Genomic DNA, 15,695 nt, shown 5'->3' with positions numbered 1-15,695 from the left:
CCGCTTGTAATGTCAGCGCTGTGATATTGACTTTCACGTTGCCGTGACAACAGCTGTTGTCCTGTTTAAAGCGTGGTCATGTTTCAGGCCGGAGTCGTCGGGGGACCCGGCTCTTTCATGACGGATTAGTTGATCTGCTCCGAGGGACGGTTTAATGTATCATGTTTGTTTATTTATTTTAAAGGTTAATTTCACTTAACTTCTGGCAGAGAAATCACATTTGAGTCTTTATTCAACTCTGAGCTTTTTGAAATGGGATTTTTCCTTCATGAAGGAAAGAATATGATTCAGATAAACGGGTTTGATTCTATTGCAGTAAAATGTTAAATGTGTGCTGAACACTTTGTACTAACTGTTTTGAAAAGGAAAGGCCCTTTCCCTTTGTATTTGGACGGTTCCTGCAGTAACAGCAGCTGATTTTAAACCAACATTTAGACAGTTGTTCCTCCTTTTGGAGAAGAGAGGAAAAATATATCTACAATTAGAAGCTAATAAGATCTTCACCTTAAATACTCTCCATAAACCTCATCAATAAGGAAAAAAAGAACCCAAAAGTAACATTTTATAGTAGTTTTCTGTTTAAATTGCTTCCTGAGATCAAAATTTTTGATTGGATAATATTATTTTGATTAGGGCTGGGGATCGTTTCAAATGTCAAGAATTGATTCGATTTTGATATTCGATTCTTAAGATTCAGAATCGATTATCAAGATTCGATTCCGATATTGATTTGGGTTAGTGTTATTAAAACAGTTTTTTCAGCTGTTGCATGAATTATATGACTGTAGTTATGCAAAATATTACTACTAGTATTATATTGAGATTAAACAGCAATTATTGGCAGCTAATGGTGCTGTAAGGACCAATCACCTCCAGAATGCTGATAGAACTGCTTTCAGAAACATCGTGGGGCAGAATTACCAAACAGATCCAGGGAGGAAACAGACGGATGAAATCGGTTTGTTTTTCCCACATTCCGTTTAAATTTATTCCATTTTCCGTCTATTTTGGTTTTTAATTTTTGAGCATTTGGTTTTTAGCATTTTTTGCAAATGTAAGCCCAAGACAGTATATAAAGTAATGAAATATAGACAATTTATGCAATTATAACTGAAAACTTGAATGTTTTCATACTTTTAAACATACAAAAAAATAACCAAAAGTTGTAATGTAATGATGAAAAAAAAAAAATACATAAATAATGAAAAAAAAATCAAAAAAAATCAATCTATAGACATATGAATTGATTTTTAGGAATTAATGAAAATCGATTTAGAATTGGGAAATCGATTTTTTTTTTTTTTTTTTTTTTTTTTTTTTTTCAACCCAGGCCTAATTTTGATGGGATTTCTGTCATTTCTGCTGCCATTTTTTGTTTGTTCGACTCTGAAGTCACAACTTCAAGACCTGGCAGGATATCCACCATCATAAACCTGCGTATCATTAACAAAATCCACCGAACACTAAACAGCTAATGTCGTCTCCACCTATGAAGCACAATCCTCTTAAAGGACTTGTACCCCTTTTTTCACCAAACCGTTCAGGAAGGTTTTTTTTCCAGAACGTATCAGATCTGGATCCTTCTCTGATCCCGGCTTCATGATTCTGGTCGCTGAGAACGGGAGAAGCCTAAAGCTGTAAAACCCGGCTCCTCCTTGACTTTTGCTCTCCTCCAGTAATTATCTGCTGTCCTTGTGATGAGCATTCACCCCCCCTCTTTCACTCACTTCCACCCTTTTTATTCTTTTTAATTTCCTTCTGTACATGACAGGAGCCGGGCTTGTGGCCAGCTCCCTTTACGGCCCTCACATCCGGCCAGCGTCCACTCATTTATCTCCTTCCTGCAAACGAGACGCTGACGGGGAGACGAGTGTTGGTTCAGCCTTCGTGCAGCTGAACAGTCTGAGATGATAAACATTCACACGGTTGGGAATAAAACCGCCGCTGGATGATTGTTCAGCTCTTTCATTGTTTGCACAAACCCCCCCCCTACAGAAAGATGATGTCATCCTTGCTTTTTATCCTGTTGATGACAGAACTGGTTTTCCAACTTTATTAGGGCCCGAGCACTTACAGTGCGAAGGCCCTATTGTATCTGTAGGAATTTTTTTTTATCTTTCTTTCTTTCTCTTGACGAAAGGAGGGCCTTTTTTCCCCCTAAACGTGCCCCAAAAGTCACCAAATTTTGTACGCAAGCCAGGCCTGGCGAAAAATTTGATTTTGAGTTTGCATGGGCGTGGCCTAACGGCTCAACAGCGCCCGCTAGAAAACTTTGCGCCTCAAGCCCCACAATACGGTTTGACGTACATGCACGAAAATCGGTACACACCTGTATCATGGCACAACTTAAAGAAAAGTCTCTTGGCGCCATGGCGGAAACCGAACAGGAAGTCGGCCATTTTTGAACATTTGGAATTAATCGCATCATTTTGGCGCAATTTATGCCATTCCTTCAGCAGTTAATACGGCCTGAACCGTAACGTGCACCCAGGTGTGTTATACATCAAAATGTCCGTCTCCATCCTGCGACGACGCACATTACTTTTCTCAGTCAAAAGCGTTACCGTGGCGACGATAGACGCCAAAAAGCGCGCGCCCCCTTCATCTGATTGGTCCATATGTGATAGTTCCCCAAAATTCACCAAATTTTGCATGCAAGCCAGGCCTGGCGATAAATTTGATATTTCATGGTTTGCATTAATGGGCGTGGCAAGATGGCTCAATAGCGCCCCCTAGAATACTTTTCTCTGCCATAACTTTTGAATGGTTTGACATAGAGTCGTGGGTGGTGTCATCGGACTCGGTTTTGACTCCTTCACCTTAATCGGTGCAAATTAGCCCCGCCCCTTCTTCTGATTGGTCGATATTTGATCGTCTCTTTTTTCTGGCATAACTGTTGAATGGTTTGATATACAGAGTCGTGGGTGGTGTCATCCACTAAATGTCCAGGCCTGAAGAATCTACATCAAGTCATACAAGCTTCCACTGCAGCCTGAACCTGCACAAGGGTGGAGGAACGTTCATCGCTGCTTGCAGCTTTATTTTTTTTTTGTTATTACATTTTTTTTATTTGCAAAATAGACAGACAATGTTTATAAATTGCAGAGCAACATGTATAAACTAAGTCTCATCTACGCATTTGCTGCATACATATATAGCAATAACTTATAATTGTTTAGTTATTAAAACAAGAACGAAAAGAAAACCAGTTGATTGGGGTTTAAGACCTCAGGAGGGGATTCATCGCTTTAACCAGTATAAGTTGCTAGATAGTTTGACCAAATTTCCCAATAAATTTCAAACTTTTCTTGTTCCGGCTTAAGAATAAATGTTAGCTTCTCCATTGTGTAAATATCCTTAATAATTGTAATCCACTCGTCAACTGTAGGAGAGTCTTTAGTCAACCATTTCCTCGCGATTGCTTGTTTTACTTGCAAGTAGTAAAATGTTGTACATATACCGTATTTTCTGGACTATAAGCCGCTACTTTTTTCATAGGTTTTCAACCATGCAGCTTATACAAAGGTGCAGCTATTCTGTGGATTTTTCTTCCACCGCTCGGGGCGCTGTAACCGGAATTAGAATAAAAACTAAGACAAAATAAATGCAAAGAAGAATACACTACTTATTCTTTAGCAGATAGAAGTAGGTAGAAGCAGATTTCAAACAGATAAATAGATAAATAAATACTGGTTATTTTCTCTTGGTTCTGTCCCGTTTTAATCAGCAAAGTTGCTGCCGTGTTAAAAGGATCTATTTAGGCACAAACATGTACATCATTTACAGTTCAAAATCGTTCTGTACATGTTGTAAATATCTAATCTATCAACATAAATATCTGCGGCTTGCATATCTTTTTTTTTTTTTTTAAATAAAGCGGATGCGGCTTGTATGCAGGTGCGACTTATAGTCCAGAAAATACGGTATTTGTTTCCCGGTCCGGTCTTAGCCACAGACATAGTGTCTCAAACCCCAGCAGGATGGATGCCGTCATGATTTTCTCCATGTTCAGTTTAATTTTGTCCCAATACTTTGAAATGACCGGGTCCCAAAAGTCCCAAGTCCCAAAACACCTGGAAATGTGTTGCTTTGCTCTCACCACAGCGTCTCCAGCAAGATGTACTTCCTCCCAGAGAAATCCTCTAAAAAACCTAACTACGTTTTTCCACCCAAATTCTCTCCAAGACAGAGAGGATGTACAATTATCTTCCCCCATGTTTCCATCTGCATCTTTATATTACTCTCCTCCTCCCATTTCTCCTTTTATATATACAGTATCATCTCCTACTAGTTCTTGCAGCACCTTTTTATATATCCTTTATGTTGCCACAGTTTTCCAACTTTTGACTATTTTCATCGGCATCCGGTAATTTATCAACAGCCAGAAAGTGAAGTCCGGACTAGTGTGGTACTTGTGACCGCCGGCCTTTTGCAGCTCCGCTCTAAAGAAAAGACCTGCAGCATCCATCACTCTGACGGGTGACCCCGACGCCCGGCTAGCGCCGCTCTGCAGCGTTTCCTCCGCCGAGCCGATTCAGGCCGTCGCTCCTCGTCGGGGAGATAACCGGGACCTTCACGGCCTCAGGAATCTGGAGCTTTTACAAGCCAAACAAGAATGAGAGGGGAGGGGGGTGAAGTGCTTGCACTGCTTTTAGTATTTGGAGAGTTTCCTGCAGCGCTGGGGAGGAGAAACTGCCAGCTAATTAATCTTCCCAGTATTAAAATAATAGCTGCATCGAGGGACTCCGGCCCTCCAGTACAAGATGTTTGCATCTTTAACTAACTGAACGAGTGGGGAATGTTTTGGTGATGCAAAGATGGAAATGGTTTTTCAGGTTTAACTTTTTTGTTCATAGTATTCATTAGGCCTGGGTGTTGTTAAGAACCTCACGATTCGATATTGATCTACCGGTAAATGCTTCGATATCAATTCGGTAATTTTTTATTTTCATGCCTATAACACGTGGCATGTTACTTCACATGGAAATGAACTGAGCAATTCAACTTAGCAGCACCGTAATGGCTCACTTGTGCATTTGTACTGTAGTACAAAAGTTACTGTAAAATAAAAAGAAACGCATGACAGTTCTGTGTCAACATGATCGCATATCGTGGTTCAAGTGTGTACCATCTTCTTAAAACTTTGATTTTCCACAACACTGTACGGTCGAAGGTCGTTACAAATGCAGACGACTCCGTTATCTTCTGTGCGCGGACAGATCTTGGCGGTAGTTTTGCAGACAAAGGCTTTGTGGAGTTGAAAACTGTTTTGTGTCCACAGTTTTAGCCGTAGGTTGTTGCGTCTGCATGGTGTCGGCTTAAGTGTTTCCGCAGGTTTGTCGTGTTGCTGTTGTATTTCAGTTCTGCCTGGCACAACTTACACACCACCCCACTTTTGTCTGTTTCTCGTGTTCCTTCTTTAAATGGGAATTCAAAATGTGCTTTAAATGGGAAATAAAAAGTGCAGTGCCATGAATATAATTGATATGGATAGAAAAAAAGTGTTGTGATATTGCACAACCTTATAGAATAGAAGTTATTGGATCTTCTCTAAAGTCAGATCTCTGATCCATTGACTTTTTTTTTTTTCCTCTTCTCATTGAATTTACAAAAAAAATAAGGCACATTATACATTCCAAAAAACATTTTCATCAAAGAGCACTGAGCGACCAATGAGTAACAAACCAAAAGAAAGAAAAAACGCAAGTGATCAGTCAGGAATTAGGGTACAAAGATGCTTTTTGAATCGTGGAATTGACTGGAAGTTGGAGATCTGTCTTTCCATTGAAGCAATATGCAGATTTGTAACTTTAAAGCGACTCCAGGTCCCGTCCTCCTGAACGCTTTAGGTCACCAGAGCAGGAGTCCAGCGTCTGGGCGTGTTGCTGCCTCCCTGGTAAACGTTTGTTTACACATGCAAACCCAAAGAAGTGCTTATTGCAGCGTTTGACCTTTTGAAGACCCGGAGAACCCGGCGTTTGGTCGTTAAAATCCCACCGAGGCCGAGCAGTCGTTATCCCTGTAACTGTAACTGTGGTCCGCATCGATTTCAACCATCGACAGGAAATGTAATCCATACTAATAAGTAAACAGAGACACCAGCCACGGGGTGTGTGTGTGTGTGTGTGTGTGTGTGTGGGCATTAGTTTAGTTTTATTTCCTTGTAGGCTCTATTCCAGGCATCAAACCTTCTTTGACTCATCATAAAACTTTGGCAGGACAACGGTCAGTGGTTGTTTGTTCTGCGGCTGTAAATTCCCCCGTATTTCCGTCGGTTAAACTTTTCTTTCAATCATTCCCCCGTGGATGATCGTTAACTCCACTTCGTCCCTCGTTACCACGGCTACCCTGTCAATTTTTTTTTTATTTTTTCTGTCTGCTCCATTTAAAAGCCTTCAAATCCGAGCCGTCCTCCTGACCCACGTTTGTCCCGTCGTCCGCCGTTACCCAGCATGCACTGCGGCCAGAGGTCGTCTCGTCTGACACACTTCACTAAACCCAAATCTTCTGACGTCGTCCAATTACCCGTCCGAGCAGCGTCTGGTCTCGGAGGAACAGACTCTCATTGTCATGGCGACTGATGTGGGAGCGGCATCTGCTGCAGGCGGCGGCTGCTCTGAGGGCCGTCGGCCCCGGGTCAGCGGGAGGTCAAGGCCTCGCCGGCTCCTCACAAACACCAGGAAACTGGACCACATTACACCAGGAAACTGGACAATATTACACCAGGAAACTGGACCACATCACACCAGGAAACTGGACCACATTACACCAGGAAACTGGACAATATTACACCAGGAAACTGGACCACATCACACCAGGAAACTGGACCACATCACACCAGGAAACTGGACCACATTACACCAGGAAACTGGACCACATTACACCAGGAAACTGGACCACATCACACCAGGAAACTGGACCACATTACACCAGGAAACTGGACCACATTACACCAGGAAACTGGACCACATTACACCAGGAAACTGGACCATATTACACCAGGAAACTGGACCACATTACACCAGGAAACTGGACCATATTACACCAGGAAACTGGACCACATTACACCAGGAAACTGGACCACATCACACCAGGAAACTGGACCACATCACACCAGGAAACTGGACCACATCACACCAGGAAACTGGACCACATCACACCAGGAAACTGGACCACATCACACCAGGAAACTGGACCGCGTTACACCAGGAAACTGGACCGCGTTACACCAGGAAACTGGACCGCGTTACACCAGGAAACTGGACGCGTTACACCAGGAAACTGGACGCGTTACACCAGGAAACTGGACCGCGTTACACCGGTCATGAAATCACTACACTGACTTCCAGAGTTTAAAATCTTCCTGCTGGTCTACAAAGACCTGAATGGTCAATTGTGCAGACCGGTTGTCGTATCGTGGTGGTACTCATTGATTTAGTTTGAATTTATGTCGTCATGATGTTTCCTTGAAGAGCTCGCTGGCTGGAATCAGCCAGATGGATTTAGTGTGAGGTTGGAACAACGGTGTATTCCAATTTCCCCTCTGGGGATCAATAAAGGACTATCTTATTCCAACATTTGATTCCAACTGGATTATGATGTAGATTTGAAAACTGGGTTTACTCTAAAATCCTGATGTTGACGTCTTAATTACAGTAAAGTAACGTGGACTAGATGCTGGATGATGGTTGATTGTAGCTACATAATTAGTTATTTAACGATGTCTGACGTTACAACCCGTATCCAACCAAGGACCGACTTTAACCCTTGGGCTGTCTTCGGATCAAGGAAGGAGGAAGAGAAGAAGGAAGGAAGAATGAAAAGAAGGAAAGAAGGAAGGAGAAAACAAGGACAGAAGGAAGGAGAAAACAAGGACGGAAGGAAGGAGAAAACAAGGACAGAAGGAGAAAACAAGGACAGAAGGAGAAAACAAGGACAGAAGGAGAAAACAAGGACGGAAGGAAGGAGAAAACAAGGACGGAAGGAAGGAGAAAACAAGGACAGAAGGAGAAAACAAGGACAGAAGGAAGGAGAAAACAAGGACAGAAGGAAGGAGAAAACGAGGACAGAAGGAGAAAACAAGGACAGAAGGAAGGAGAAAACAAGGACAGAAGGAAGGAGAAAACGAGGACAGAAGGAAGGAAGGGAGAAAACGAGGACAGAAGGAAGGAAGGGAGAAAACAAGGACAAAAGTAAGGAAGGGAGAAAACGAGGACAAAAGTAAGGAAGGGAGAAAACGAGGACAAAAGTAAGGAAGGGAGAAAACGAGGACAAAAGTAAGGAAGGGAGAAAACGAGGACAAAAGTAAGGAAGGGAGAAAACGAGGACAAAAGTAAGGAAGGGAGAAAACGAGGACAAAAGTAAGGAAGGGAGAAAACGAGGACAAAAGTAAGGAAGGGAGAAAACGAGGACAAAAGTAAGGAAGGGAGAAAACGAGGACAAAAGTAAGGAAGGGAGAAAACGAGGACAAAAGTAAGGAAGGGAGATCTTGAAGGAAGGGAGAAAACAAGGAGGGAGGGAAGGGAGAAAACAAGGAGGGAGGGAAGGGAGAAAACAAGGAAGGAGGGGAGAAAACAAGGAAGGAAGGAAGGGAGCAAACAGGAAGGGGAGAAGGAAGGAGAATTATGTCATTTTGACCCGAACACAGTACAAGGGTTAACGTGTCTGAACGGTCGACTAAAGTCACCAAAAAATGTTGACAGATTTCAGTTCAGTCACCACTTAAAACTGGTTCCAGGTCAGTAAGCACAACTAAATTCATACAAAAGTCTATGATTATAGGGAGCACTGATGATTTCTGAGAAAAATTGAGGATTTTAAGTGCCTTATAGTGCTGAAAATACTATAGTTGAAGAGCGCTGGCTTGAATCAGTGAGATGGAGAAAAGCCCAGAAAAGGTTTAGCTTCTGGTTTGAGATTCCTGGATTAACCTCGATGTTGTCAAACTTTCTGACACCAGACTTCAGTTCTGTGTTTCTGCAGACGTGTGCGTCAGATCTCGGTCCATAATTCCGCTGCAGGTCAGACGTGATGAGAGTTCTGACGTAAATGCAGCGGTTGAGGCCGAGTGTAGCTGGAAGTCCCGCTGTAATCGGGTCCGTTCTGAGCGGAACCAGATGCTGCAGGGAAACGAAAGCATTGTGTTTCTAAGTGTTTGCAGAAACACTTAGATCACGGTGGATGTTTAACTGGGTCTTATTCACTAACTTAATGGATAAAACCCACTTAAACATTGTGATTTTGCTTTTAATCTTGTACAATCTTGTTAAAGCGTGCATATTCTTTGTGGACTCATTTAACCCTTGTGCTGTCTTCAGGTCAAGGAGGGAGGAAGGGAGGAAAGAAGGATGGAAGGAAGGTTGAAAATAAGGAAGGGAGGGAGAAAAGAAGGAAGGGAAAAAAGGAGGGAGGAAGGAAGGAAGGGAAGAAGGAAGGAGAGAGCAGGAGGAAAGAAGGAACAGGAGAATTATGTCATTTTGACCCACAGACAGTACAAGGGTTAAATATCTTAATACTTCTTGTAATATTTAATTTGTATTGAGGTGCAGCGACTCCTCCCAGTTTGACCTCGTCTCTTATCCTGCAGGCCTGCGACGGCTCCCTCAGCGTCTCGAGCAGCGTCCTCCACATCCAGACCCGCCACCGCTCCCACCAGGCCTTTCACCACCTCCACCCTGAAGACCTCGGCCCCCAGACCTGCTGCAGCTGCAGCGCCCCCTGCTGGCAGAACCGCGCTGACGCAGTCGCCCAGACCTGCAGCCGCCAGGAGAGGTGAGGGAGAGAGGACTGCTGTTTCAGTCTAGTCTCTGGGTCACGCTATCATTGTAGTCACGTTCATTCTCCTTAACCCTTGTAATGTCTTTGGGTCAAAATGACCCAATTCTTCTATCCTTCTTTCCTCCTGCTCTCTCCTTCCTTCTTCCTTTCCTCTTTTCCTCCTTTTTTACCCTCCTTTACTCTTTCTTCCTTCCTCCCTTCCGTCATTTGTTCCTTTATTACCTTCTTTTCCTTCCTTCTTTCCTTATTTTATCCATTCCTTCCTTCTTTTCTTCCTCCCTTTTCTCCATTCTTTCCTTTCTTTCTCCCTTCCATCTTGTCTCCCTTCCTTACTCCCTTTCTTACTTCCTTCCTTCTTTTCTCCTTTCTTCCTTCATTCCTTCTTTTCTCCCTTCACCCTCCCTTGACCCAACGACAGCACAAGGGTTAAGTCGTGTCAAGTTTCAGTCGACTAAAAGTCTCAGCATTTTAGTCTTAAGTCAGAATTGACTATTTTAGTCTCGTTTTAGTCAAAGATTGTTTTTAGCCAAACCCATTTTACAATTCAAACAAGGTTATCTTGTTATTATATTATTGTTACCTTATAGACTCAAGAATACATCCATTCCAGATACAGAAGACTCTAATTTGAGTTTACAACATATTTTTCCATATTTCTCCCCGACGACACATTGGGTTTTCTTTTGCACGTCTATGTAGGAAAGTGGATCCAAAGACGGATCTTCTTCTCCAGCCCCAGAGCAGATCCCCGCGTTTCTCTCTGTAACTTTGTTTTTAATGGACGTGAACCTAGATCTCTGCGTTAACGGCATCAGCCTCTAACTCTGCAGCTGCATCTTCTGGATCTGATTCCCTGCTGCAGCAACTGGGATTGAGGACTAACGTCACCCAGCAGAACTAAACCAGAGAAACTACTGAAAACATGGACATTAAACCAGAGAAACTACTGAAAACATGGACATTAAACCAGAGAAACTACTGAAAACATGGACATTAAACCAGAGAAACTACTGAAAACATGGACATTAAACCAGAGAAACTACTGAAAACATGGACATTAAACCAGAGAAACTACTGAAAACATGGACATTAAACCAGAGAAACTACTGAAAACATGGACATTTGTTAGAACATTTCGTCTCGACACATTTTAGCAGAGCTTTTATTTTGTAATCTACATTTTAGTCTCGTTTTTATTCCTCTACGATGTTGCATTATATATTTAATCATCGTTATCGTCACATGACCAGCATTTTTCGTTGCGTCTCGTCTCGTTTTCCTCAGGTAATAGATTCGTTGACGATGATATTTAGTCATAATTTTGCATAAAAAAACATTTGCCAGGAAAAATAATGGCCGTAGTTGGGCAGCCCAGAAATATAATTGTATATCTGGAAGCCCTAGTCCTCCTCTCTTTGCTGGAAGACACAATGTGGGCCTTTTAATCCTTGGGGCCTTGTTACTCCAAATGAACTTGCCAATTATTTTATTGTATTTGTCAAAGAAGGATTTTGGAAGGTCGATTGGTACTGATTGGAATAGATACAGGAGTCTAGGGAATATGTTCATTTTGATGACGTTTACCCTGCCTATAAGACTCAAAGGAAGGGTTGTCCATCTAACCAAGTCTTTTTCAATCTTTTGTAGTAAAGGCAGGTAGTTGAATTTATACAGGTTTTTAAGAGTACCGTCTGTTACGATTCCTAGATATTTAATCTTGGGTTTAACCTGAAAGGGTGAACAGAGAATCTTTGTGGAAACGCCGGGTTTGGATATTGTGAGAAGCTCGCTTTTAGTCCAGTTAATTTTGTAGCCGGAAAAGCTACTAAAGCCATCAATCAAGTTCAAGAGGGCTTTAAGTGAGGTGTCCGGATTGGTTAAAAATAAAAGTATGTCATCAGCGTATAGCGCAATTTTGTGTGTGGTGTTTCCAATTGTAATTCCCTTTATGTTAGGATCTTCCCTTATTTGTTGGGCCAGTGGTTCCAGGATGAGCGCAAAGATTAGGGGCGACAGGGGGCACCCCTGTCTTGTGCCACGCCCAATATCAAAGGGACTTGATATACTTCCATTGGTGCTAACTCTGGCTCTAGGTCCATCGTATAAGAGCCTCACACAGTTTGTAAAATAATTACCAAAATTTAAATGTTCCAAAACTTTAAACATATAACACCACTCCACACGATCAAACGCCTTTTCGGCGTCTAGCGAGGCAATTACAGGTGTATCCTTTAAACTTCCTGCCTCTGATATTATGTAAAAAAAGGCGCCTCAAATTGTTCATCGAGAATCTGTTTTTTATAAAGCCAGTCTGATCTTTGTGAATGAGTAATGATAGATGTTCTTCTAGCCTTGTTGCTATTGCCTTGGCAAATATCTTACTTTCCACCGAAAGCAGAGAGATGGGGCGATAAGAGCCCATAAGTTCAGGGTCTTTCTCCGGTTTGCAGATTAGTGTAATGAGGGCTTCCCGAGTTGTAGGGGGTAATGTCTTGCTGTCAATCGAGTGGCCGTACATATCCATTAAAAGGTTCAACAAGTGGCTCTGGAATAAACATTTGTCCTCTTGATTGTAAATTAGTTTACGTGTATCGTCACACTTCTGTCTGCACGTTTGACTGATTTTTACATTGTTTTTGTTGTTTCCTCTTCCTCTCAGATGTGGGTCGACCTCCTGCAGCCGCTGTGCCTAAAAAACCAACCGCTGCAGCCGCAGCGCCGCCTGCTGCCAGAAAACCAGATCCCTCCAAGCCGCCGGCGGTGGCGGCGGCGAGGGTCCCGTCTGCGTCCAAAGGACCGACAAAAGCAGCCGAAGCCAAGACGTCTCCGTCCAAGCCTCAGCCGCCCGGGAAACCCACTCCCACGAAGAAACCCGCGGCGTCTGCGCGGCTCGCCCTGTCCAGCCGACCGCCGGTGGGCCGGACGGCGCCGGCGTCCCCGGCCAGCAAGCCGGCAAACGGCGGCACCGCCTCCAACCTGAGGCGGGGAGCCAAACCCACGCAGACGGTCCCGCCCTCCAACGCCGCCAAGAAGGCCGGCGCTGCGGTGGCTGCAACTGCCGCCGGTGCGGCGGCTGCAACCGTCATTACTGCGGCGGCTACGACCGGCACCGAGGCGGCGGCAGCAGAGCCGCCGTCAGAAGCTGCAGCCGCCCAGCTGCAAGAACCCGCCCCGACGGCCGAGGCGTCGCCTTCCCATGAGGCAATGCTGCATCCGTCAACGGAGGCCGGACCTGCAGAGGCGTCTGAGAGCGCCGAGGCGGCGGCGGCGGCAGCTGCTACAACCGGCACAGCGGCGGCAGCAGAGACACCGTCAGAAGCTGTAGCCGCCGAGCTGCAAGAACCTGCCCCAGCGTTTCCTTCCCATGAGGCAACGCTGCATCCGTCAATGGAGGCCGAACATGCCGAGGCGTCTGAGAGCGCTGCGGCGGTCCCACAAACGTGTGACCTCAAAGAGCAGCTGGAAACAGAACCGTCAGCGGAGCCGGAGCTGATGTCCCCTGAAGCCGCCACGTACCCGCCCTCTCCGACGGCATCCACGTCGGCCCCCGTCCCCGCTGCCGCCGCGCCCAACCTGAACGAGCTGGAGGACGAGGACGAGCGTGTGTCGGAGATGAGCGGCACCACGCAGCCCACGGAGGAGTCCCGCCCCGAGGCGGCGTCGGCCTGGCGCGCCGGCGGCGCCCTGCTCTCGGAGCTGGACTCGGAGGACGTGAGCGGCTCGCAGCTCAGCGCCCCCGGCGTCCTGGAGGGCACGGAGAGCACGGACGAGCTGGGCGACGGCAGCCTGAAGGGCGCCGCCGACATGGAGGCGTCGGCCGGCGGCCCCGACGAGGACGAGGACGACAGCAGCCGCGTGTGCGACATGGACGTGGGCTCGGAGCGGCTGGACGAGCCGCGGCGGGCGCGGCACGACAACGACGGCGGGGAGGACGAGGAGGAGGACGACGAGGACGTGGACATGGCCAGCGAGGGCGTGACGGAGAGCGGCCTGGAGAGCTACGGCAACGCCGACGAGGACGACTTCGCCGAGGACGAGCGGCTGGACAACCTGAACCGGGTCCTGCAGCCGCCGCCGCCGCCGCCCGCGCTGCCCTCGGTGCCGGGGGCCCGCTGGGACCAGCCCAACCCCCCGGACCCGGCCCTGGACCCGGCCCTGGACCCCTGGGGGGGCCCGGCCGCCAGCCCCGAGGGCCCGGACCTGGTCCTCCTCCCGGACCTGGGGACCCCGGGCCGGGCCTGGTTCCAGCTGGGCCCCCAGCAGCCCTGTGCCGACCCGGGGCCGCCGCCCCCCGCCCCGGGGACGTCCCAGTCCAGCACCCTGAGCAGCGAGACCAGCAGCCCCGAGGACCCGGGGCAGAACCAGGACCCGGCCCCGCCGGAGGGGGAGCAGGGGCAGCTGGAGGACGAGGAGGAGCCGGAGACCCTCCCCGCCGACGAGGCCCCGGGGGGCCCGGCCACCGCCCCCACCTCCAACCCGTCCTCGTCCTCGGCCACGGAGGACGAGGCCAGCGACACGGAGGGCGAGGCCCAGCTGGAGGACTCGCCGGAGGGCCCGCTGCTGGTCACCGTGGCAACCGTCGCGACCGTGGCAATGCCGCAGCGCCTCCTGTCCACGGTGGAGGAGGGCGAGGAGGCGGAGCCGGCGGAGGCCACGCCCCCTCCCGCCGCCCCCCAGCAGTACATCGAGTGCGGCCGGCCCGAGTCGTCGGCGCCGGCGGAGGACGCGGCGGCGGACGACGGCCCGGACGCCTCGCCGCCCCCGCCGGGCCCGGCGGTCGCCCAAGACGACGGCCAGCCTCCCTACTACTCAGCCATCTGTGAGAAGACGGAGGAAGCTCTGGCAGGTAACGTATAGCTGCCGATCCGCCCCCTCCCTCCCCGAGTTACCGTCCCCGAACTGCAGACGCCTCCAGCCACGTAGCTGGTGATGTCAGGGTTTGTCTCCTGGGGGTGGAAAACTTTAGAAGGAGAAACGAAGGGAGCAGAAAGAGGACGGCAGTGCACCTCCTTCAATAATAATAATAATAATATCTCTGAATATCTGGCTTCATTTCCTGTATGTGCAATAGCTCGCCCGCGTAGCAGTAGACGTGGAAACATAGACGCCTCATCTATATATATATATATATATATATATATATATATATATATATATATATATATATATATATATATATATATATATATATATATATATATATATATATATATATATATATATATATATATATATATATCTCGATGAGGCGTCTGTTTCTATGTCTGTGCGTGTAGCCATGTGCCCCGGACGGGTGAGGCTCGCTGGTTTAAAACCTAAAACAAATGTGGAATGAACTGTCTGACGTGTATCTGTGTGTTTATCCCTGTCTTCTTTTAAACGAGCAGAGCTAACGAGTCGTTTCTGACCCCCATCTCCCCCCAACCCGGGTCCTTTTGCACTTTAAACTGTAACCAATGTTTTCATATTTGTTTACCCATCTTTTTTGGATTAATAAACCTTTTAAGCACCAAATAAAGATTAGATTTTTACCATGATGCATTGTTAGTGTACACTTATTGAACTGGGACGAGTCGTCGTCGTCGTCGACGACGGCGCCGCCTGGCGGTTTTTAAACCTCCACCTTCCGGGTCCGGACACAACTACAGACTTTTATTTTGAAATTCCTGCAAGTTGAGGACTTTCTCCTGAAAGCTGGACGAGACTCTTCAGAGGGCGTGACCGGGCCGGGGCGTGTGAGGTCATCGCCCCCCCCCTCCAGGAGGACCCGCCCTCCCCCCTCCGGGTCCCGAGGGTGTGTTGCCGTTTTATCTCCTGTTCTGTCGTACTTCTGCACACCTGTCCACCCCCATGTTAACAGAGCTTCTGCATGCCACTTTCGCACTGAATGCATCCCATCTGTACGGCCGGGAGGGGCT

General features: G+C 46.9%; 1 protein-coding gene across 1 annotated transcript in view; it reads left to right on the top strand.

The window, feature by feature from the left end:
* prr36a (proline rich 36a) overlaps positions 1-15,695 on the top strand; it is a 55,093-nt gene that overhangs the window by 37,382 nt on the left and 2,016 nt on the right. The window contains exons 4-5 of the mRNA XM_061728801.1: positions 9,587-9,771; positions 12,437-14,623. Coding sequence (XP_061584785.1) covers positions 9,587-9,771; positions 12,437-14,623 — 2,372 coding nt within the window. The remainder of the gene's footprint in view (positions 1-9,586; positions 9,772-12,436; positions 14,624-15,695) is intronic.

Source organism: Cololabis saira, chromosome 1 (genome assembly GCF_033807715.1).
Source record: "Cololabis saira isolate AMF1-May2022 chromosome 1, fColSai1.1, whole genome shotgun sequence".
NCBI lineage: Eukaryota > Metazoa > Chordata > Actinopteri > Beloniformes > Belonidae > Cololabis > Cololabis saira.
The sequence above is the reverse complement of the archived record's forward strand: the minus strand, read 5'-3'. Positions and strand labels throughout refer to the sequence as shown.